This window comes from Diabrotica virgifera, chromosome 3 (genome assembly GCF_917563875.1).
Source record: "Diabrotica virgifera virgifera chromosome 3, PGI_DIABVI_V3a".
Taxonomy (NCBI): Eukaryota; Metazoa; Arthropoda; class Insecta; order Coleoptera; family Chrysomelidae; genus Diabrotica; species Diabrotica virgifera.
In genome coordinates this window covers 199,836,725-199,861,442 of record NC_065445.1, presented here as the reverse complement: position 1 = coordinate 199,861,442, position 24,718 = coordinate 199,836,725, and the positions used below count along the sequence as shown (strand labels likewise).

General features: G+C 35.3%; 1 protein-coding gene across 1 annotated transcript in view; it reads left to right on the top strand.

Moving 5' to 3' along the window:
• Positions 1–24,718, top strand: part of LOC126882292 (bleomycin hydrolase) — a 101,822-nt gene that overhangs the window by 26,109 nt on the left and 50,995 nt on the right. Inside the window, exons 3-4 of the mRNA XM_050647155.1 lie at positions 14,163–14,408; positions 19,273–19,452. Of these exons, the coding sequence (XP_050503112.1) occupies positions 14,163–14,408; positions 19,273–19,452 (426 nt within the window). The remainder of the gene's footprint in view (positions 1–14,162; positions 14,409–19,272; positions 19,453–24,718) is intronic.

The following is a 24,718-nucleotide window of genomic DNA, read 5'->3' as shown; positions in this document are numbered from 1 at the left end:
TTCGGGACTGCACGCTGGGGTTTGTTTTGGTTGGATCAGGGAGAGCAGCATATGTGCCTCCTGATGAGAGACTAATAAGTTTCGAAACCGGTAGAGGTGCTTGCAGCACTCTCTGATTGGACTGGAATATGGTTCGGCTGTATTTTCGTTTTGCAACGAAATTGAAAATGGTTATTCATTTTTGATTTACATTTACTCTGTGTTGAGTATGAAGGGAACCAGTCTCGTTGGAACTTTACCGCGCTGAGCAGATGTGACGTGAATTGTAAATTGTAGAATTCCCTCATCTTCCTTAGTCTCAGCATCCGTATGGCTTGCAAATTGTAGAAGCCTCGGAGGTGTAACCAGAGAAGGTTCCCATTGTTTTCATTCTGGTGGGATATGTTGTATGCCATTAGAGTGAAAACTTAGTCTTTTTCTTATATCGGAAAAAGTTATTTGGAAAAGCTGTTCCAAATATTATTGTAATAGTATAGTATAGTTGCTCCAAAAGATGGCATAACCCAGACATCCAAAGTGAAAGTTATCCTTCAACACCAAATTGTTCTATATGGTCCACACAATGTCCAGAAAAAACTCATACATATTTTCCTTCAACACCAAAATGTTCTATATGTTCCACATATTGTTCAGTAAAAAGTTACACCATTTTGAGCGTCCGGTTTGGGAGGGAGATGGGAGAGAAGCCGGTAAATTAGTCGTTTTTTTAAGTTTTTCGTCAATATTTCTAAAACTATGCTTTAGCGTAAACAATGTTATATACAAAAATGTTCTACATGAAATTTAAAACAAAAAATGTTGTATACATAATTGTTATAAAATCAACGGTTCCAGAGTTACGGAGGGTTAAAGGTGAGGTTTTCGATACTTTTTATATTTTTTGGGCAATACTTATGATATAACTATACCAAAAACCCAGACATCCAAAGTGAAAGTTATCCTTCAACACCAAATTGTTCTATATGGTCCACATAATGTTCAGAAAAAAGTCACACCATTTTGAGCGTCGGGTTTGGGGGGGAGAGGGGGAGAAATCGGTAAATATAAAAAGTATCGAAAACCTCCACTTTTCACCCTCCGTAACTCTGGAACCGTTGATTTTATAACAATTATGTATAGAACCTATTTTGTTTTAAATTTTATGTAGAACATGTTTCTATAGAACATTCCTTACGCTAAAGCATAGTTTTAATAATATTGACGAAAAACATAAAAAAACTACTAATTTACCGACTTCTCCCCCATCTCCCCCCCAAACCGGACGCTCAAAATGCTGTAACTTTTTACTGAACAATATGTGGACCATATAGAACAATTTGGTGTTGAAGGAAAACTTTTACTTTGGATGTTTGGGTTAGGCCTTTTTTTGGACCAATTATTGGAACCATTCATTTTAGAAAGATTATGCATAGGACCTTTTTTATTTCAAATTTAATGTAGAACAATTTTGTATAGAGGGTTGTTCATGCTAAACCGCTTAGTTTTAGAAATATTGACGAAAAACGTAAAAAACTATGAATTTGCAGATTTCTCCCCCCTCTCCCCCCCAAATCCGACGCTCAAAATGGTGTGACTTTTTTCTGAACATTATGTGGACCATATAGAACAATTTGGTGTTGGAGGATAACTTTCACTTTGGATGTCTGGGTTTGGGTCTAACTATACCATACTATAACCACGCGTACCAAATTTCATGACAAAATTCGCACTTTTAGTTTTTTCAGTATTTGTAGCCAGGATCCTAAAGCATACAATTGGCTATCCCGAAATGAAGCTCGGGACAACCATTGCCGAAGGCGCAAACAAATGTAGCCTAACCTAGTCCCAAAAAGTTCCCGGAAATTCTCGTCCACTAGGGCTAGACAAGCTGTGATTAGCGTAAAGAATGAGAGACGCATATCATTCTGCTCTCTTCTTTAGGTTGCCATAGGTAGTGCCATAAATAGAAGTCAGTAGTACTACGACGAGGAGCGTACAATAATTACAACTTCGAAGAGAAATTAAAAAGTAGATTTTTTATTTTAGATACTTACGCATTGTGTCAAAATTTATAAATTACCATTTTGAAATAAATAATTTATATTAATAAATAATTTATTATTGTATTGTACATTTGAAGAGGTTAGGCAGCGCCTACCTTGCCTACCTCGACGGGCCGCCCCTGGCGAGATGTGGTACAGAAGAAATAAACATGTGGACCAAAAGAAGAAAAATAGAATGGAATCAACACGTCGAAAGAATGACAGAAAATAGAATAGTACGAATAGCAAGAGACAAATCACCAAATGGAATAGAATAGAATAGAATAGAATAATTTTTATTTGCAAAATAAAGAAAAATGGAATGCCAAAATGGAAGAAGATCATTGGGACGACCGAGGAAAATATGGTCAGACAATGTCAATTGAGACTAAAAACCGAAGTAAAACAGGCATTGAGCCTATTTATAAAGTAAGAAGAAGAAGAAGAAGAAAATATTTTAATTAAAAAAAATAAATAAATATAAAAGAAAATTTCACTATACAATATCCGAATATACCAATGACATAAAAATATTTATATTTACATCGTTGAAAAATAATAACCAAGAATTACAATTGTCATTTTACCCGTAGTACTGTTACGATCGATTACTTTTGGGTCAAATTATCTTTATTCTCATCATTGATGGTTTATCTATTTAGTTTAGAGTATTGTAATCGCCAATCAATTATACATCTATAAGTATAAGTCGCTTTAATATGCAAATACCCGTCAAACATAATTTGCGCGCTGGAGTACCTATACGACTAATGACGTCAGAAGCGTTCTTGAAATTTAAGATAATGCTATATTTCTAATGAAGTTTTTTTATAGACAGGCTTTTTAATTTTCTTTATATTTTAGAGAATTATTCCTAGGGTGTTTGATTTTTTGTGAACATCCCTATTCAACTTTTATGTGGGGTCATAGATAAATCACGACTCACGGTTGAGCGAAGTAACAGCATATGGGACGGAAAATACTTCTTATTTATCTTTAAAGAGTCTACATCAGCGATACATTAAGATTGCAGCTTAAATTTTGAATATGTTGTCGAGATATTGGCACACATAGACGTAATCTTCTTCTTCTATTTGTATAGACATGACTCTGTCTGTTTTTTCAATGTGCCTCTAGTAAGTTGTCGTTCCATCGTTTTCGTGGTCTTCCCATTGGGGAACCGTTGGGGAATCGTCTTCCTGTTGGGGAACCGTCTCTCGCTGTCGTGACTACCCTATTTGTTGTCATTCGGCTTATGTGGTCATTCCATTCTATTCGTCTGTTTCTTACCCAGTTATTAATGTTATCCAACTTGCATCTCCGTCGTATATCTGTACTTCTAGATCTGTCCCATAGAGTCTTACCATCGATTTTTCGAATGGTTTTCATCTCCGCTGTTTCGAGCAATATTTTTGTCCTCTCTGTGTCGGGTCGTGTTTCTGCCGCCTATGTCATTATTGGTCTGATGACTGTTTTGTAAATTCTGCCTTTCATTTCTTGTCCGATATTTTTATTTCTCCACATTATGTCATTCTGGCAACCTGCGGCTCTGTTTGCTCTATTCACTTGATCTTCCACTTCTGTTTCGAGCCTTCCGTAGCTAGATAGTGTGATGCCTAGGTATTCAAACTCCATCACTTGTTCTATTATCTGACCTTCCAGCTCTAATTTACATCTTATTGGATCTGCTGTTATAACCATGCATTTTGTCTTTTTTGAGGAAATTAACATGTTAAATTTTCTGGCGATTATGTTGAATTGGTGCAGCATACGTTGTAAATCATTTTCACTTTGAGAGATTAGTATTGCATCGTCCGCATAGGAGATTATTTTAACTTGTTTTTCTCCCATTTGGTATCCTTTTTTAGCTCCTACTTTTTTTATTATTTCGTCCATGATCAGGTTGAACAACAAAGGACTTAAGGAATCCCCCTGTCTTATCCCATTGCCGGCTTCAACTGGGTCAGTTAGTTCATCTTCCACTTTTATTACCTTTATTGTGTTGTCCTGGTAGATGTTTTCTATCGTTTTAATTATTCCCTGAGGTACCTCACTCGAGTATAACAAGTGGATAACGTCCTTTAATGTGACCCTGTCAAATGCTTTCTTAAGGTCCACGAAACATAAATATGCCGGTTTGTTGTATTCCAACGATTTCTCTTGAACTTGCCTCATTATAAATATAGCGTCAGCGTTGTTGTTCTTCTGTTAATGTTATAATTTCATCCAATTTGTTTGTTATCACTTTGTTGTTAATTTTAATGTTGTGTTTTATAAGTTGATCCCTCTGTAATTCTCCTGGTCTGATTTGTCTCCTTTTTTGAAGAGAGGTATAGACGAGGGCATTTAGCACAAAATAAATAAATTTTTAAATACAGCACGTAGAGACTTGCAGTTTTTTGCATTATGTTCAGGATGACGTCAGGAAAAAAGTCTACTATTCAAAAATGGGTGGAAATGCATAAATTCACTGTAAAGTGCATAAAATGCATCCAAAATTGCATAAATATAAAAATAAAGTCAAAATCAGTATACTAAGGAACAAAATTTATTATTTGGGGGGTTTTTGGGGTCACTGAATACGATTACGCCTTCAGAACTGATCCCCGGATCACCTGGTGCCCAAGTTCACGGCAAGAGACGTCATCTTCTGGAGTTTCGATGGTTTTCGGCATTAAATCGGTGCAAACGGATTACTCACGAGTTTTAGGGGTCATTAAGTACTAATATGCCATCAGAATTGACCTCCGGAGTACGTGGTGCCCAGGGTCGCTACTAAGGCACGTCATCTTCTGGAGTTTCGAGGGATTTCGGCACTAAATTGATGCAACCGGACTACTCGGGGAGTTTTTGAGGTGGTTAAACACGAATGTGCCATAAGAACAGACCTCTGGATCACCTGGTGCACAAGGTCACTACAAGAGACGTCATCGTCTAGAGTTTCGAGTGCTTTCGGTATTAAATTGATGCAAACTGATTACTTACGGGTTTCTGGGGTCGCTAAACACGAATATGCACTCAGAATATTGAATTCATTCCGGAGTACCTGGTGCCCAGGATCGCTACTAAGGCACGTAATCTTCTGGAGTTTTGAGTGTTTTCGGGATTAAATTGATGTAAACGGATTACTCACGGTTTTTTTGGGGGTCGGTAAACACGAATATGATATCAGAATTGAACTCCGGATTACCTGGTGCCCAGGGTCGCTACTAGGGTACGTCATCTTCTGGGGTTTCGAGGGCTTTCGGCATTTAATTGATGCAAATGGATTACTGGAGGGTTTTTGAGGTCGCTAAACACTAATATACTATCACAACCGACCTCCTGTGCATCTGGTGCCAAGGTCACTACAAGGGACGTCATCTGAAGTTTTAAGGAATTTTTGCATTAATTGATGAAAATAAATTACTCGGGGGTTTTTGAGGTCAGTAAACACTAACATGCCATCAAAACAGACCATCGTAGAACCTGGTGCCCAGGCTCACTGCAAGGGGCGTCATCGTCTAGGCAAAGTTTTCGGTACTATATTGATGTAAACAGATTACTTATAGGTTTTTGGGGATGCTGAACACGAACACCCGATCAGAACAAACACCGGACGACCTGGTGCCTAAGACACGTCTCTTCTTTAGTTTCGAAAGTTTTAGGTACTCAATTGATGCAAACAGACTACTCACGGTTTTTTGGGGTTGCTAAACACAAATCCGCCATCAGAAGAGACACCGGATCACCTGGGCCTAAGGCACGTTATCCTCTGGAGTTTTGAGGGTTTTTGGCACTAAATAGATTCACACGGATTACTCATGTGTTTTTGGGGTTGCCGAAGACAAACACACCGTCAGAACAAACACCGGAGCACCTGGTGCCTAAGGTAAATCATCTTATAGAGTTTGGAAAAATCTTGGTACTAAATTGATGCAAACGAATTGCTCATGGGTTTTTGGGTTTGCGGAATACGAACTGCTGATCTATTTATTTTTTTTATATGAGTGTTACTATGTATTGACGTTATTAGTGATTACCGTAATCACAAGATACTCCAGAATTTCTCATGTAAGCCATATTCGTGTTCAACAACTTCAAAACCAAAAATTGATCCATTTTTCATCAATTTAGTACCGAACACTCTCGAAACTCCAAAAGATAACGTGCTTTATGCACCAGGTGCTTCGGCGAAACTTCAGAAGATGACCTGCCTTAGGCACCAGATGCTGCGTAGGTTGGGTCTGATTGCATATTCATGTTCAGCAACCCCAAAACCTCAAGAGTAATCCGTTTGCACTAATTTAGAACCGAAAACTATCGAAACTACACAATAAAACGTGCCTGAGGCTCCAGGTGGTCCGGTATCTATTCTGATGGCGTATTTATGTTCAGAAACTCCAAAAACCCATGAGTAATCCATTTTCATCAATCAAGTACCGAAAACCCTCCAAACTCCAGAAGATGACGTGCCCTAGGTACCAGGTGCTCTGGTGTCTGTTCTGATGACTCAATCGTGTTCAACAACTTCAAAGTAAGTAATCCGTTTGCATCAATTGAATGCCGATAACCCTCGGAACTTCAGAAGATGCCCTAGTAGCGATCCTGGTCACCAGATACTTCGGAGTTAAATTCTGATATCATATTCGTGTTTAGCAACTCCAAAAACACGTAAGTAATCCTTTTGCATCAATTTAATACCGATAGCCCTCGAAACTCCAGAAGATTACGTCCCTTGCAGTGACCTTGGGCACCAGGTGATCGAGAGGTCTGTTCTGATGCAATATTCGTGTTTAGCGACCTCAAAAACCCATAAGTAATCCGTTTGGATCAATTTGATACCGAAAGCCCTCGACACTCCAGAAGATGACGTCCCTTACAGTGGCCTTGGGCACCAGGTAATCTTAAGGTCTGTTCTGATGGCATCTTCGTGTTTAACCACCTCAAAAACCCCCCGAGTAGTCCAGTTACATCAATAGAGTGCCGAAATCGCTCGGAACTTCAGAAGATGACGTGCCTTAGTAGCGACCCTTGGCACCAGGTACTCCGGAGGTCAATTCTGATAAGATATTCGTATTTAGCGACCCCTAAAACTCGTGAAAAATCCGCTTGCATCGATTTAATGCCGAAAACCATAGAAACTCCAGAAGATGACGTCTCTTGCCGTGACCTTGGGCACCAAGTGATCCGGGGACCAGTTCTGATGGCGTAATCGTTTTCAGTGAGCCCAAAAACCCCCCAAATAATAAATTTTGTTCCTTAGTATACTGATTTTGACTTTATTTTTATATTTATGCAATTTTGGATGCATTTTATGCACTTTACAGTGAATTTATGCATTTCCACCCATTTTTGAATAGTAGACTTTTTTCCTGACGTCATCCTGAACATAATGCAAAAAACTGCAAGTCTCTAGGTGCTGTATTTAAAAATTTATTTATTCGGGTGTTTTTAGTGCTAAATACCCTGATCTAGTATTAGGATGCTTGATCTCCATTCTTTTGGTATTCTGTTTTGTTCTATTAGTTTTTGTATTAGTTTTAATAGTTGTTTAGTTTATAGTGAAGAATTGAGGTACAGAGCCCAATTTGAGAAATATGTTAGTATGTGGAAATTACTCTATAATTAAATAAAATATTAAAAAATCGAGTCTGCACCGCCATTAAGAAGAACAAAGATACACTTTCTTCAAATACAGTTTTTTATCCCATGCTTAGATTTTGTGTCACATTGGAATTACGAAAATCGATTGTCTATAGCATAGCAAGAAATCGGACTTACTGACTGTGCAACATTTAGCGAGCCTATGAGTACAATAATTCTTGTTTTCACAATATTGTGCCTTCGTTTTTGATAGTATAGTCCCACTTTCACTGTCGTACTGCCGACGCACTGTTAAAAGCTCGCAGAATATTGAAAACAAAAATATTGATGACGTGCTGATGTAGCCTCTTAATGGGAATTAACCACAGTTTCAGTTGAAAATACGTCTATTTTGACTTTTCGATTTCCACTTTGAAGTCCATAATTCATATAACTTGTTTTCAATTTTATAGCTTAATTTTAAAGCATAATATAATGTTTACAAATAACCTTTATTTTAACAATAGCAATATAAAATAGTTCGTGTAAATAAATAATTCGTGTATAATATAATATAAAATAGTTTATGTATTCAGATATACAGTGCGCTGGAATAAGTGTTACCCCCCTTATTAACTTATTTATTTTTAGCATATAAGCAAAAAGCTCGAACAGGTCGATTTTTAAAATAATCATAGTATTGTTATGACAGTTCCGTAGATTGATCCTACATTGAAAAAGTCCCTTGACGTAAAAGAAGAAGTAGTCACGTACGAGAATGTTCTGGATGTCATGGAATAACCCAGAAATGTCTGGTGACGTCCAGAACGTCAGAAATCTATATAAATATACGTGTTTGACATTTTACAGTTCAGTTGTAATTGAGTATTTAAAGTTAATAGTTGTCATTGAGTTTGTATTGTAATTGAAGTTAAAAGTATTTTAAAGAAGTTGTAACATTGGTGACAGCGGTGGGATTGAAGACATAACTACATTTTGAATGGTTAATACGAGATCAACAGAATTTAAGAAAGAAATGGATAAGTCCGGACCCCCAGAATGGTTTTTACAAATGAAAGCAGATGAAGAGAAACGTAGGCAAGAAGAAAATATAGAGGAAGAGAAGCGTAGACAAGAAGAGAAAGAGGACAAGGAGAAGCGTAGACAAGAAGAGAAAGAGGACAAGGAGAAGCGTAGGGAGGCGAAGGAGAAGCTTAGACAAGAAGAGGAGGAGAGGCGTAGAAAAGCAGAGGTAGAAATGATAAATAGTTTAACCCAAATTCATGAAAATTTTCAATTAGAGGTAAGCCAACTTAATAATAGAATAGACACATTAGATGAAAAACAAAACTCTTTAGACAATAAAATACAGCAGCAACAAAATCCTTTAGTTAATTTAGAGCAACAACAAAACGATTTGAAATCTAATTTAGAAAGACAAATAGTTGAGTTACAAACCAAAATTAATACCCAAGCTTCATTGTCACATATTTCAGTAACTAATATCGACTCTGAACAAACAGCCCCTTCATCTTCGATAGTGTATCCAGGTACCGTCAGAACGAGCAAAATCTTAAAACCACCGACATTTGATGGCCAAACAGCATGGGAAACTTATCGTTTCCAATTCGAAGCTGCAGCTAGAGCAAATGGCTGGAATGAGAACGAAATGGCAGCTTCCTTGGTGGTGTCGCTTCGAGGTCAGGCAGCGACCGTTTTGCAATTTCTTCCCCAGGATGCACCCAATTATACCTCTCTCGTACAAGCTTTAGAGACAAGGTATGGCCAGCAACATCTGAAGCAGGTTTTTCAAAGTCAGCTGAAAGTTCGATATCAAAAACATAATGAGAGCCTGCAAGAATTTGAAGCCGATATTAAAAGATTATTACATTTGGCATATCCTCAGGCACCAAGAGATTTTCTGGAACAAATCGGTATACAGGCTTTCATAGATGGACTGCATGATATCGAAATGCAACAGGCAATCCGATTACAACACCACAAAACGCTAAATGGAGCACTAGTTTCAGCCCAGGAGTTTGAAGCGGCTTGAAGTATTTCAAGATCTCGCCCAAGATTAAAAGAAATAAGATTTCGAGAAGATGAACAAGTCCCTACCACAGATAATCAACAACCTATTTTGTCCCAGATGTTGAACATACTCCAAAATCTTCAACAAAATCAACAAAAAGCTGAAAATCAAAACAGAAGATGTTTTAACTGCGGAAGAATTGGACATTTGCAGGCCAATTGTAGAAGCCGATCCCAAGCGAGAAAAGAAGAATACAAGAATGATGTCAGAAGGTCGCCTAGATCGACATCCAGAAGCCCATCATATAGTCCTACTAGAAATATTAGTAGAGATAGGTATGTAAGAAGTCGATCTCCCACAACTGACCACATATATTCAAACAATAGCCAGGGAAACGAATAAAAGTCGACACTAAGGGGCGGGCGTCGGCTGAATGTAATAAAAGCCCCCAAATTCGCAGTTATACTTTAAACAAAAATGAACAGAATTTATTACTTAAGGGCTACGTTGACAATCAAAAATGCACTTTTCTTATTGATACCGGTGCAACAAGATCTTTTGTTCGCAAAGAACTTCTGAACAGAAAACTACAGCCATCTAAAACAAACTTAGTTCTTGAAACAGCTTCAGGTCAAACTATTCCAATTCATGGAGAAGTAACGGCGACCATAAAGATTGGCAACACCTTGATAAAACACATATTTCTTGTAGCCGATATTAAAGATGAATGCATTCTTGGAATGGACATTATGCAAAACAAATTTATCATAGATCTTCAAAATAAAATTTTGTTTATTGAAAATGAAGAAATAGTCCTAAATTTTAAAGAGTCGATACCTCAAGTAAGAGTTATAGTTAGTGAAGATACAGAAATTCCTCAAAATTCTGAAAGTATAGTCCTGGCGAGACTAAGTCAAAAACCTGAAGGTTTACATTTCGGCGTTGTTGAAAGCGAGGAACTTGTTAATGACGGAATCTTGATAGCCAGATGCCTCGTGAATGTAGATGAGATGATTCCAGTAAGGGTTGCTAATTTGTCCAAAAAACCTTTAAAGTTGAAGAAAGAACAACAAATAGCACTCTGTACGCCAATAGAAAAAATAATCAAGTGCGAAAAATATTTGAAAAAGAATACAGCCTTAAGTTACCAACTTGACTTGACGCTAACCTGGCGAAAGAACTGATAAAAAATGTTGATCACTTAACAACTGAAGAAGTAGAAAAAGTTAATGAATTTATTAATGAAAACTATGACATTTTTGAATCCGAGAAAGCTACAGGGCGTACTAGTCTAGTTCAGCATAGAATCGATACTGGAGATGCAAGACCAATTCGTCAAGCTCCACGGAGATTACCGTTTGCTAGACAAAAAGAAGTTGAAAATAAAATACAAGACATGATAAGTTCCGATATCATCGAAGAAGCTTCGGGCCCCTGGTGTTCACCAGTAGTCTTAGTAACGAAGAAAGACGGATCTACTCGTTTTTGTGTAGACTACAGAAGATTAAACCACGTTACACAAAAGGACAATTATCCATTACCACGAATAGATGATACACTAAACACTTTATCAGGTGCTAAATGGTTTTCAACTCTAGATTTAAAAAGCGGTTACTGGCAAGTAGAAGTACATCCTGATGATCGAGACAAAACAGCTTTTTCGACTGGCCGTGGTCTCTACAGGTTTCAAGTTCTACCATTTGGTCTTTGTAATGCTCCAGCTACGTTTGAACGCCTGATGGAAATGGTTTTAAGAGGACTTACTTGGAAAACATGTCTAGTATATCTTGATGATATAATGATTATGTCCAAAACCTTTGATGAGCACCTGAAAAACTTAAGCGAGGTATTTGACAGATTGCGAAATGCCAACTTAAAGCTTAATTATAAGAAATGTTCACTATTTCAAAGAGAAGCGTACTATCTAGGACATATCGTTTCAGCAGATGGAATTAAAACTGACCCAGAGAAGATTTCAGTTATTAAAGATTGGCCTAAACCAGGAAATAAAAAGGAAATTAGAAGTTTTCTTGGACTCTGTTCATATTACCGAAAATTCATAAAAGATTTTGGCCACATCTCTAAGCCCCTTTATCGACTAACCGAAAACAACAATGAATTTGACTGGACACCGGATTGTCAAAATGCTTTCGTAGATTTAAAAAAACGACTTACAACAGCACCTGTCCTAGCCTATCCACGAGAAGATGGAAAATTTCTGTTAGATTGTGACGCATCTCAGCATGGTATTGGCGCTGTATTATCACAAGAACAGAAAGGCGAAGAAAAAGTTATTGCATATTTTAGTAAAACAATAGGAAAGGCAGAGAAGAATTATTGCGTTACCAGAAAAGAGCTCCTAGCTATTATAAAAGCCCTAGAACACTTTCATACCTTTCTTTATAACAGAAATTTTACAATTAGAACAGACCATAGCGCTTTGCAGTGGTTAATGAATTTTAAAAAGCCAGAAGGACAAGTGGCTCGATGGATAGAGAGACTCCAACAGTATAACTTCGCCATAGTACATCGAAAAGGGCGTCTCCATAACAACGCCGATATTCTTTCTAGGCGACCCTGTTTAGAACGACAATGCCAGTACTGTAAAAGACTTGAAGAAAAAGAGAGCGTAGCCGAAGAAGTAAGTCTTTGCATGACCACGGTTGAACAGGAAGAGGATAATGATCAGTCTTCTTTGGAAAATATTAAGAAAACTCGAACTACGCCTCTCCATCCACAATCAGACGGAATGATCGAAAGACATAATAGAACTATTTGTCAATATCTTTCAATGTTTGTTGCTGATAATCAAAAAGATTGGGATACCCTAATTCCTCTGTTCTTGTTAGCCTACAGAAGTTCCGAACATGAAGCAACTGGTTATTCTCCATCGATGATGATAGCCGGAAGAGAAATGAAGCTTCCTCAAGATCTTATTTTCGGAAGATTGCCTCCCTGCGAAGAAGAACCTTCATCCCTGACCTACGTTGAAAACTTAAAAGAAAGATTGGAAAAAGTCTACGAATTTGCTCGTAAAAGTTTGAAGCTCCAAAGTGATAGAGCCAAGTCCAGGCTCGATATGCATGCTACTGGGACAATTTTCGAGAGAGGCGACCCAGTATGGCTATACAATCCCACACGCAAGAAAGGACTTTGTCCGAAACTTCAACGAAACTGGGAAGGCCCGTACACCATTTTGAAGAAAATAAATGATCTAGTCTACCGCATCCAGTTTTCAGCTAGAAGTAAACCCAAGGTAGTTCATATCGAGAGATTAGCCCGATATCATGGAACTGATCCACCCTGTTGGCTTCAACCAGACCCTGAGAGACCAGTTATTCGAGGCGAATAACTATAAAGGAGGGAGCAGTGTTATGACAGTTCCGTATATTGATCCTACATTGAAAAAGTCCCTTGACGTAAAAGAAGAAGTAGTCACGTACGAGAATGTTCTGGATGTCATGGAATAACCCAGAAATGTCTGGTGACGTCCAGAACGTCAGAAATCTATATAAATATACGTGTTTGACATTTTACAGTTCAGTTGTAATTGAGTATTTAAAGTTAATAGTTGTCATTGAGTTTGTATTGTAATTGAAGTTAAATAAAGTATTTTAAAGAAGTTGTAACAGTATATTAAAGCATTAATGTTTCGAACTTTACGCGATCCCTCTTCAGGTGACAGGCATAACTTTGACTTTTTTAAATGGGAAAGTTATCACGTGACAACTCATTTAAAAACTTTTGAAATGCTGATTACAAAAATGTATAATACTTTACTCCTATTTGAGAGCGTAGACGCAAAATTTCGGTTGAATTCTTTTTAAACGCATTCATTTTTTTTTCGAATTCTAAGAAAACTAATAGGTGTTTTTGAAAAATTTCAACGCAGATTGAAAGATTAGATTATTACAGAGGGCTGAAAGTCCCTTAGACTAAACAAAAAGTTTCTGTTGAATATTCAACAGAACATTTAATAAGTCACCCCTGTGACTTATTAAAATAAACAATATAGAACAATATAGTTCGTAGGGACTCTGGATCCTCGATATAACTAATATTTCATTCTGCGCCTAAATTTTTCAAAAATACTTAATAGTTTTCTCAGGATTTGAAAAGAATTAATGCATTTAAAAATAATTGACCGAAATTTTGCGCCTACGCTCTCAAATAGGATTAAAGTATTATACATTTTTGTAATCAGTATTTCAAAAGCTTGTAAATGAGATATCACATATGTAATGTACTTTCCCATTTAAAAAAATCAAAGTTATGGTTGTCACCTGAAGAGGGATCGCGTAAAGTTCGAAACATTGATGCTATAATATACTATGATTATTTTAAAAATCGACCTGTCTGAGCGTTTTGCTTATGTGCTAAAAATAAATAAGTTAATAAGGGGGTAACACTTATTCCAGCGCACTGTGTGATATTTGAAAGGGCTGAATCGCCAAACAGTGTATGTAAATATTAATTTCACAGTGTTAATGTCCCTTGGTTATTAGAATACAGCCAATAATTTATATCTACATCTTTTGTTGTAGATTGAAGCCGAAGGTAAACCAGTAACAAACCAACGAAGTTCTGGACGCTGTTGGTTGTTCGCCGCATTAAATGTCATCCGTTTACCATTCATCAAACACCACAACATAGAAGATTTTGAATTTTCTCAAGCCTATCTCTTCTTTTGGGACAAAATAGAAAGATGTAATAATTTCCTTCTCAATATTGTAGAAACGGCTAGAAGAAATGAGGCAGTTGACGGAAGATTGGTGTCATTTTTATTACATGTGAGTATTCTTTTTCGTTATACAGGGTGATTGATTAGTGGGGTAAAGCTCCGTAGATCCGTTATAGTAATAAATACCTACCGATAAAAGTTAATAACAAAAATTGTAGTCAACTTTGAATCACATTTCAAAATTAATTAGAATGTTACAGGGTGTTCGATAACATAGTGGCAAAACAAACTTATGTTTCTTTTTAATTGGAACACCCTGTGTTTTATTTCATATTCGAAATCTTCTTAACTTCTCGATTACAAAAATATAAAGGTTTGCTATGTTATACATGGTATTTACAAGGTTATAGTGCAGCCGATATGTGAAACAATTGTGCATTTAATGATATAAGTATATAATTAGTCTAGTAAAATAAAATTACACTACATGTAAATCAAAATGTAAATTCGTACAGGTTGAAACAAATTTTATATCAGAGTTTAGGTGGGTACAAAAGATATTTTCAAGAAAGTATCCAAATCATACTAGGGGATCATTGTTTAAATAATTAAAAAGGGGTCATTTTTGCAAAAAAATTTACTTTTTTAACTGATGAGGTCATTCAATTACTAATGAAGATCTACAGGATTGTTTTCTGCAAAGTTGAAGGGTAAATCTTTCACATAAGACTTACTAAATTAAATTTGATCCCCTATTTATTTAAATAATTATACATAAAACTTTAAAAACAAATTTGCAAAAAATTTTTTTTAGCGTTTTAAATAAGCACTATAAAATATTTTATTTTACAGGAGAACTTGCGCTATGTTATCACTATTAACCAAAAAAAAATTGGTCCAAAAATATTTAATATTTTTTGAGATATTGAATTTGTTTATTAAATGTTACTCTATTTTCAATTGCAAAAACGCGGTTGTTACCAAAGAAATATTCACCTGTATTAAATCTTATTATTTTTATTTCTATGTATATATTCGACAAATGTATTGATCAATTCAAATTTCAATTAAACTTCCCCCTAAAATAACATTTGAAAATTATTCAAATTTGTTTATAATTTATTTTTTTAATAACGTCGCGGAGATTAAATATATTGAAATGCCGTTTCGATAATTGGGTTTCTGGGAATTTTTCACTAATTAACAAATTTTTTGTCTTTTTTTCCTCTTCTTTTTTTTTTGTCTTGGAGTTATATTACTAGGGGCCCTTTTAGGGTTAAGTTTCATTAAGAATGTCGAATCTCTAAGATGTAGATTCTAGACCTAAAAATATTAAGATTGGTCTAAAATCACTTAAATAAAATGTGGCTACTTACTGAGTTACAGGGTGTTTTATTTAAAAATTTGAAAATTATTTTTACCAAGTTCTGTCAAACTATTCGACGTATGCTTATCATACTTGGCAGAAAGTGTGGGTACTATACAGTTTACTAAATTGTGAAAAATAAAAGTTTCTAGCTACTACCAGAGGCGTACGACAGGGGATAGTTAATGGTTGACCCTTCCCAAATTCTACGCCACTGAGGGAATTACTTTTTAGCGAAATTTTTCGATTCTCCAATACTTTCTATGTAAATAATATACTCTTTACTGGTAACGATTAAGTGATTAGTTTTCGAGATATTGGACGTTAAAAATGAAACGGCATAGTTATTTTGATTCATTCATTCATTCATTTTAAACTTCCAATATCTCTCAAACTGATGACATTATCTATACCAATAAAGTTATTTACATACAAAGTATTGGAGAATCGAAAAATTTCGCTAAAATAGTAATTCACTCAGTGGCGTAGAATTTGGGAAGGGTCAATCATTCACTATCCCCTGTCGTACGCCTCTGGCACTAGCTAGAAACGTTTATTAATCACAATTTAGTAGGGTGTATAATAGCCACACTTTCTGCCAAGTATGATAAGGATACGTCAAATAGTTTTAAAGTACCTACTTATTACCAATAATTTTTAAATTTTTAAATAAAACACCCTGTAACTCAGTAAGTGGCCACATTTTATTTAAGAGATTTTAGTTAAATCTTAATATTTTTAGGTCAAGAATCTACAACTCAGAGATTCAGCATTATTAATAAAATTTAACCCTAAAAGGGCCAGTAGTAATATAACTCCAAGAAAAAAAAAAGAAGAAGAAAAAACGACCAAAAAATTTTGTTAATTAGTAAAAAATTCCCAGGAACCCAATTATCGAAACGGAATTTCAAAATACTTAATCCCCGCGACGTTATTAAAAAAAACAAATTATTAACAAATTTGAATTATTTTCAAATGCCATTTTAGGGGGAGTTTAATTGAAATTTGAAATTATTAATACATTTATCGAAAATATACATAAAAATATAAATAATGAGATCTTAAGGAGGTGAATATTTCTTTGGCAACAACCGCGTTTTTGCAATTAAAAATATAGTAACATTTAAAAATCAAATTCAATATCTCAAAAAATAATAAATATTTTTCGACCAATTTTTTTTTGCTTAATACTGGTAATATAGTTCAACTTAGTCTGTAAAATAAGATATTTTATAGTGCTTATTTAAAACGATAAAAATAATTTTTTGCAAATTTGTTTTTAAAGTTTTATATACAATTATTTAAATGAATGGGGGGTCAAATTTAATTTAGTAAGTCTCATGTGAAATATTTATCCTTCAACTTTGCAGAAAAAAATCCCATAGACCTTTATTGATAAGTGAATTACCTCAGCAATTAAACAAGTATTTTTTTTTGCAAAAATGACCCCTTTTTAATTAGTTAAACAATGATCCCCTTGTATGATTTGGATACTTTCTTGAAAATATCTTTTGTATCCACCTAAACTTTGATATAAAATTTGTTTTAACCTGTACGAATTTACATTTTGACTTTTTTTTATTTTATTAGGCTAAATTTGGACAACATATACTGCACATATAAAGGTTCAAATTTAGATATGAGGCCATCTCAGATTTTGCCTTTTACAAAACTGGCGGGGATTCAAAATGGCGACTATACATATGTGACTAATAGCACGATAACTTTTGAACGAGACTTCAGATTTCAACCAAATTTGGTATATAGGTTCTTTTTTGATGTATAAGATCGAGGTCTTGAACCGGAAGAATCGGTTTACCAAAAGTTGTGTTTTTCCTGGTTTTTATGTAAAAATATGCTGTTTTTTTTTTCACTTCTTTCACCCTGTATGTATTAATTTTTCAAAAAGTTAATATAAAACCTCGATATAACGGACTAATTGGGGGGAAAGGGTGTCCGTTATAGCCGAAAGTCCGTTATATAAAAATAGGTTTAAAATAAATAAAAAAAACGTTTATTTTAAGTTTTGTACGCACTTTTGAAGTTTGCGTTTTTTTATAATTAGAAACGTGTCCGCATTATGCTACAATAAAAATTTTATTGAAATTCTTTGGGGATGTTTTGGGTAATACAGGGACTTTTTTTCATATTTGGCCGGATTTTTTTGTCCGTTATATCAGAAGTCCGTTAAATCGAGGTCCGTTATATCGAGGTTTTACTGTACCGCCATTGAAAAGAGCGTAAAAATATTTTTTAGGAAATATTTTTAACTTTTTAGTTATGTTAATTACCATTTAATAAATGAATAACGTATCTTCACATGTACCTATATGCGGCAGATTCGTGCAAATATTATAAGAATTACCACATATACTACACATATAAAGGTTCAAATTTAGATACGAGGCCATCTCAGTTTTTGTTCCTTTTACAAAAATGGCGGGCATTCAAAATGGCGACTATACATATGTGACTAATAGCACGATAACTTTTGAACGAGACGTCAGATTTCAACCAAGTTTGGTATATAGGTTCTTTTTTTGATTAGTAATATCGGGGTCGTGAACCGGATGAATCGGTTTACCAGAATTTGTGTTTTTACTGTTTTTTTTTATGTAAAAATATGTTGTTTCTATTTCAATTCTTTCACATATATAAATTTTTCAAAAATGTAATACCACTATTGAAAGGAGTGTAAATATATTTTTTAGGAAAAATTTTTAACTTTTCAGTTGTGTTAATTACCATTTAATAAATGCATAACGTATGTTCACATGTACCTATAGGCGGCAGATTCATTTTGAATGCCCGTTATTTTTGTAAATCTGGGACTAAATCTGAGATGGCATCATATCTATATTTGAATCTTTGTATCTGTAGTATGTGTGGTCCAAATTATATGCTTCTATTCTACCATTAAAGGCACAATAAATCTTATATTATTATTTGCACGAATCTGCCGCACATAGGTACCTATGTGAAGATACGTTATGCATTTATTAAATGGTAATTAATATAACTAAAGAGTTCAAAATATTTTTGCGCTCTTTTCAACGCCGGTATTACCTTTTTGAAAAATTAATATATACAGGGTGGAAGAATTGAAAAAGAAACAACATATTTTTACATAAATAAGAACAGTAAAACACAAATTCTGGTAATCCGATTCTTCCGGTTCAAGACCTCGATATTATTCATCAAAAAAGAACCTATATACCAAATTTGGTTGAAATCTGAGATCTCGTTCAAAAGTTATCGTGCTATTAGTCACATATGTATGTATAGCCTCGTATCTAAATTTGGAGCTTTATAGGTGCAGTATATGTGGTTATATCTAAATTTGAACCTTTATATGTGTAGTATATGTGGTCTAAATTATATGCTTCTATCATTAAATGCACAATTCTTATAATATTTGCACGAATGTATAACATGGGAGTAAAGTGCCTTTTCCTCCCTTGAATGATTACTGCGTACAGTAAAATTCATTCTCAGGAGGAAAAGTAGCACTTTGCTTCCTTGTTATACAAATAGCTATTTCATACTCGTTAATAATTGATAATACATTTTCAAAATACCATATTTTACAGTTTATACTAAATTTTAGGACCCAACTTCTGATGGTGGTCAATGGGATATGTTGGTAAATCTTATCAACAAACATGGCCTTATGCCAAAAAAGAATTTTCCTGAATCTTTCAGCTGTGAACAAAGTGTTAAGATGAACCAAATCCTGAAGAGTAAGCTCAGGGAGTATGCTAGGGCTATTAGAGAATTGATTTCAAAAGTAAGTAAAAATCTATACTCGGATTCACGAGTAAATTTCAGTGCACTCCTTATGACAAGCGAGGTTGTCGTTTAAAAGCTAGGCATACTTATGTATGATAAATCTTAAACAATGCAATCGTATTAAAAGTAAATGTAACATTTACAACTTTTAACACTTTTGAAAATCACACAAAATTTAATAAAACCTTTTCCTTGAAAGTTTATTAAATTATACAGGGTGCGACAACTGTACAGAGTCTATTAGGGAAACTGTCAGCGATATTAACAATTACGTCAGCAAAAATACGTAGCTGTGCAGTGGCTATAAATTTAAATTAGTAATTCACATACCTACAGGATATCCCAACTTGGATCAATGAAATAAAGATCATCATTCTCTTTGCCTTATCCCTATGCGGGGTCGGCTTCCCTAATTGCATTTCTCCACACAATTCTATCTTGGGTCATATCAATGTTAATTCCCTTTACCAACATGCCCTGTCTTATCGTCTCCCCCTTATCGTCTTTGGTCTTCCTCTCCTACTCCTTCCAGGAATCTGCACTTCAGTTATTCTTCGTATTGGGTGATTAACGTCTCGACGTTGAACATGACCAAACCATCTTAACCTATGCTCTCTCATTTTGGCATCAATTGGTGCCACATTCTTTTTCACTGCCCAACATTCAGTTCCGTACATTATAGCCGGTCTTATGGCTGTTTTATAGAATTTTCCTTCAGTTTCATTGGAATTTTTCTGTCACACAACACACCAATCGCTTCTTTCCACTTCATCCATCCAGCCCTAATTCTACTGCATGCATCTCCATCTATTTCTCCATTACTCTGTAATACCGATCCCAGGTACTTAAAACTATTGCTTTTTACAATCAGTTCACCATCCAAAGATACCATTTTATTTGTAGTAACTCCATCTTTAAATGAACATTCCAAATACTCTGTTTTTGTCCTACCAAGTTTTAAACCTTTTTCCTCCAGAGCTTGCCTCCACTGTTCCAGTTTTTGTTCTAAGTCTCTTTCACTATTTCCTACTAACACATCATCAGCATACATTAAGCACCATGGAATGTTACCCTGTAATTTCGCTGTTATCTGGTCCAAAACTACTGAGAATAAATATGGACTAAGCACCGAGCCTTGGTGCAATCCTACTTTCACATGAAATTGATCAGTCTCTCCCACACCTGTCCTAACACTAATCGTTACTTCCTCATACATATCCCTCACAATCTTTACATATTCACCAGGGACTCCTTTCTTATTGAGTGCCCATCACAGAATCTCTCGAGGAACTCGTATCATATGCTTTCTCAAGATCAATGAATACCATATGAGCGTTTGTTTCTTTACTCCTGTATTTTTCCATCAACTGCCTTATAATGAAAATTGCATTTGTTGTTGATCTGCCCTGCATAAAGCAAAATTGATTCTCGGATATTTCGGTCTCTTCACGTATCCGTCTATCAATTACTCTTTCTCATATTTTCATGGTGTGGCTAAGCAGTTTTATAGCCCTGTAGTTTGTACATTGTTGTATCTCCCTTGTTTTTGTAAACAGGTACCAGTATACTGCCTCTCCATTCGTCTGGCATTTGTCCAACTTCCATAATTCTATTAAATAGACCTGCTAGCCACCTTGTTCCTATCTCTCCCAATGCTTTCCATACTTCCCCAAGAATATCAATGAAATAAAGATAAGACTTTCAATTCAAAACAATATCAGTGTCAAATCGAAATTAGCATATCTCTACTCGATTTCGGAAAAATCGTCCTCAATGGAACTGCCGGCTGTTGGTTGGAACTGTTTGCTGTTATAATCACCGGTAGGATATCTTCTTGTAAGCTGTCAGCTATCCACATTTCTTTTTAACTCTGATGACATGATGTATACATGGGTGTTTGGTAAAGAATGGGCCATAGCTTAACCTCAGGTTTCTGAGGTTAAAATAGGCCGATTTAAGCTAACTTACCTTAGTACAAAGTTTATAATAACCGAGATACAGGGTGTCAACGTTAAACTTTTTTTTATTTATTATTGAATATTTCCTGACAGGTATGAGATAACAACATGAAATTTGGTATGTGGGGGTTTTTGGGTCTAGAAAACTAAATTCCCTACCAAAAATTATGTATTGCCCAGAGGGCGCCACGTACGCCTTTCAGCACTTATTTATTACGTTCAATTTTTTGTATCCCTCACTATGTATAATTTTAATATTAAAATTTTTATTCTCCTATTAGTTTTACTTAAAAAAGGTATACTTCTTTCATTTCCCTAAACTCAACCGTTTTCGAGATAAACGCATTTTAAATCTGCGACACACCATCATTTTTAGCATAATATCATTGTAGTTACACCCGAAAAATAACTTAAAACCATAAAATTATCCAAAAATGTATCGCAAATTTCTTCAAAGGGAATTTGCGATGCAATGACATAAATTTGAGAACTGGCACAATTATTGTGGTTTTAAGTTATTTTTCGGGTGTAACTACAATTATATATTATGTTAAAAATGATGGTGTATCGCAGATTTAAAATGCGTTTATCTCGAAAACGGTTGAGTTTAAGAAGATGAAAGAAGTATACCTTTTTTTAAGTAAAACTAATAGGAGAATAAAAATTTTAATGTCAAAATTATACGGAGTGAGGGATAAAAAAATTGGACGTAATAAATGAGTGCTGAAAGGCGTATGTGGCGCCCTCTGGGCAAAACATAATTTTTGGTAGGGAATTTAGTTTTCTCGACCCAAAAAACCCCCACATACCAAATTTCATGTTGTTATCTCATACCTGGAAATATTCAATAATAAATAAAAAAAAGTTCAACTTTGACACCCTGTATCTCGGTTATTATAAACTTTGTACTAAGGTAGGTTAGCTTAAATCGGTCTATTTTAACCTCAGGAACCTGAGGTTAAGCTATGGCCCATTCTTTACCAAACACCCTGTATAATTTTGCCACTGTTTAGCAGACATTGGCAAACGCTTCATGTATGAGTTATTGCACACGATCTTTTTTAAAGTCAGTGTTTCGGGCAGCAACGTAATGTTTAACTTGACTCCAAACCGTCTCTATCGGATTGAGCTCACATTGATAGCGAGGCAGTCGTAATACTTCTACAACAAGTATTTCTCGACCAAATTTTAGATAATTATACTTGTATATATCTGCGTAACCCTTTGCTACATCCAATAGTTCAGACTTTAAAATAAATAACCTTCTTCAATAAATATATTCTTCTCTCATAACAATTATTGACTTATTTTATCGTCTCGTTTTATTGATTCTCGTAACATTATTACCATATTTTTCTCTCTATTCGGGAGGTTTGCGATTAGTTTATTTTCAAACCAATCTTCGAAAGACTCGCCATTCATTTCGTCATGGTAGTCGCCAGAATCTTTTTTTGCTAAAAATACACATTCTGAACTTGGTACAAAACATCTAACAGATTAGGTTTGAATCCGTCCTTACCTTCTTCTTCTTCTGGTTCCTTTCCAATCATAACCTTGCTCGAAACAGTTCCGTTGAGGTTTTCTTAAACCATGTTCTCAAATTCCGCAGCCATGATATTCTCCTTCTACCGTGTCCGCGCTTACCTTTGACTTTACCTTGCAATATGGACTGCAGCAGGGAGTAACTGCGCCGATTTCTCATAACGTTTCCCACATACTGCAATAAGGGTAAACACAGTCTCCAGTTCCTTCTTCATTCTTCCTAGACCTTCCTTGTACGTGATCCTTGCAGTCCATGATATTCTCCGCATTCTTCTATAAAGCCACATCTCAAATGCTTCACAAGTTTTTTAATAGTGGTGTCTGTAAGCGTCCATACCTCCGTTCCGTACTATAATACAGAGAAAACAACATCTCAAATGTCTCATGTTTGTATCTAGGGATATGTTGTGGTTTTGAAGATGGCGCTCATTTTGTTAAAGACCGTACTTGCCTTTCCCATGCGGCACTTTATTTTCTATGCATTGCTCCACTGCACACTTATAATAGTTCCTAGGTAACAATACTGTTTAACGCGCTCTATCTGCGTTCCATTAATGTATAGATGAGCCCCGTGTATATTCTCCTTGCTGATAATCATGTGTTTCATTTTTTGTCTATTAATGTTTAAATCCGTACGGTTGACTGTACTCGTTGATTCTGTCCATTGGCCTCTGAAGTCCCTCTAAACCAGGGGTGGAAAAAAGCCGGGGCCGGATGCGGCCCTTTTGATTAATTTATCCGGCCCATTGAGAAATCCCGCAAGATTTTTTTAAGAGTGTAGGCGCAATGCTTTTTAAATGTATTCATTTTTTTCGAATCCTAAGAAAACTAATAAGTATTTTTGAAAAATTTAAACACAGAATGAAATATTACATTATTACTGAGGGCCGAAAGTCCCTGAAAACTTTTATAATGTTTATCGCAGAGGTGAAAAAAAGAGAAATTTTAGTATGATTTTTTATTTCAAATACATATATCATTCCAAGAAACTTTTTGTTTATTTTAAGGGACTTAAATTATTATTCGAAAAAAATATTGCATTTAAAAAGCATTGGTCCGAAATTTTGCACCTACGCTCTTAATCTCTTTTATGCGATTTCACTGAAATCAACAGTATTAGTGTTCGTAGATAGTGTTCGTATAAATAATGAATATCTATCTTCTGCTTTTCTTAAAAGCGTCTGTGTGTTTAACCCAGTCCAGTTGCAAATATTTTTCGGCCAGGGTATCTATCGTCTACCAGGACCCCGTTTTCTTCGATTTTACCCTTCATAATCAGTTGCTGCAACAACTTACAACAACTTACTTACGTTATTATTTCAAAGTATGTGCCCTTTCTTCTTGTTGCCTTTCTCCTTTTAATGATGGTCAAAAGTTTTCTGTTCCTTTTTCATTCTGTGCAACACCATTTCGTTCGTAATATGATCGATCCATGGTATTTCCAAAATTCCCCTAAAAAGCCACATCTCAAAAGCTTGCAGCTTTTTCATAAAGTCAGCATTAACAACCCAATAAAGAAAAATAGAGTGGACATAACATTTTTATTATTATCCCGGATTTTTATAGTGTTCTCCGCCTTCCGGTTGCCAGTTTCCAGCTTCGTCCGTCGCATTCGTCAAGGTGAAGATTACTTTCCGACATTGCCTTCTGAATGCCGCCTAGCCAGGATTGTTTCGGCATTCTTTTCTTCCTTCTTTTCCTTGGCGTCCATTTTAAAATTTGCTTTGGCAGCCTGTCGTCATCTATTGACATCGTACATGACAA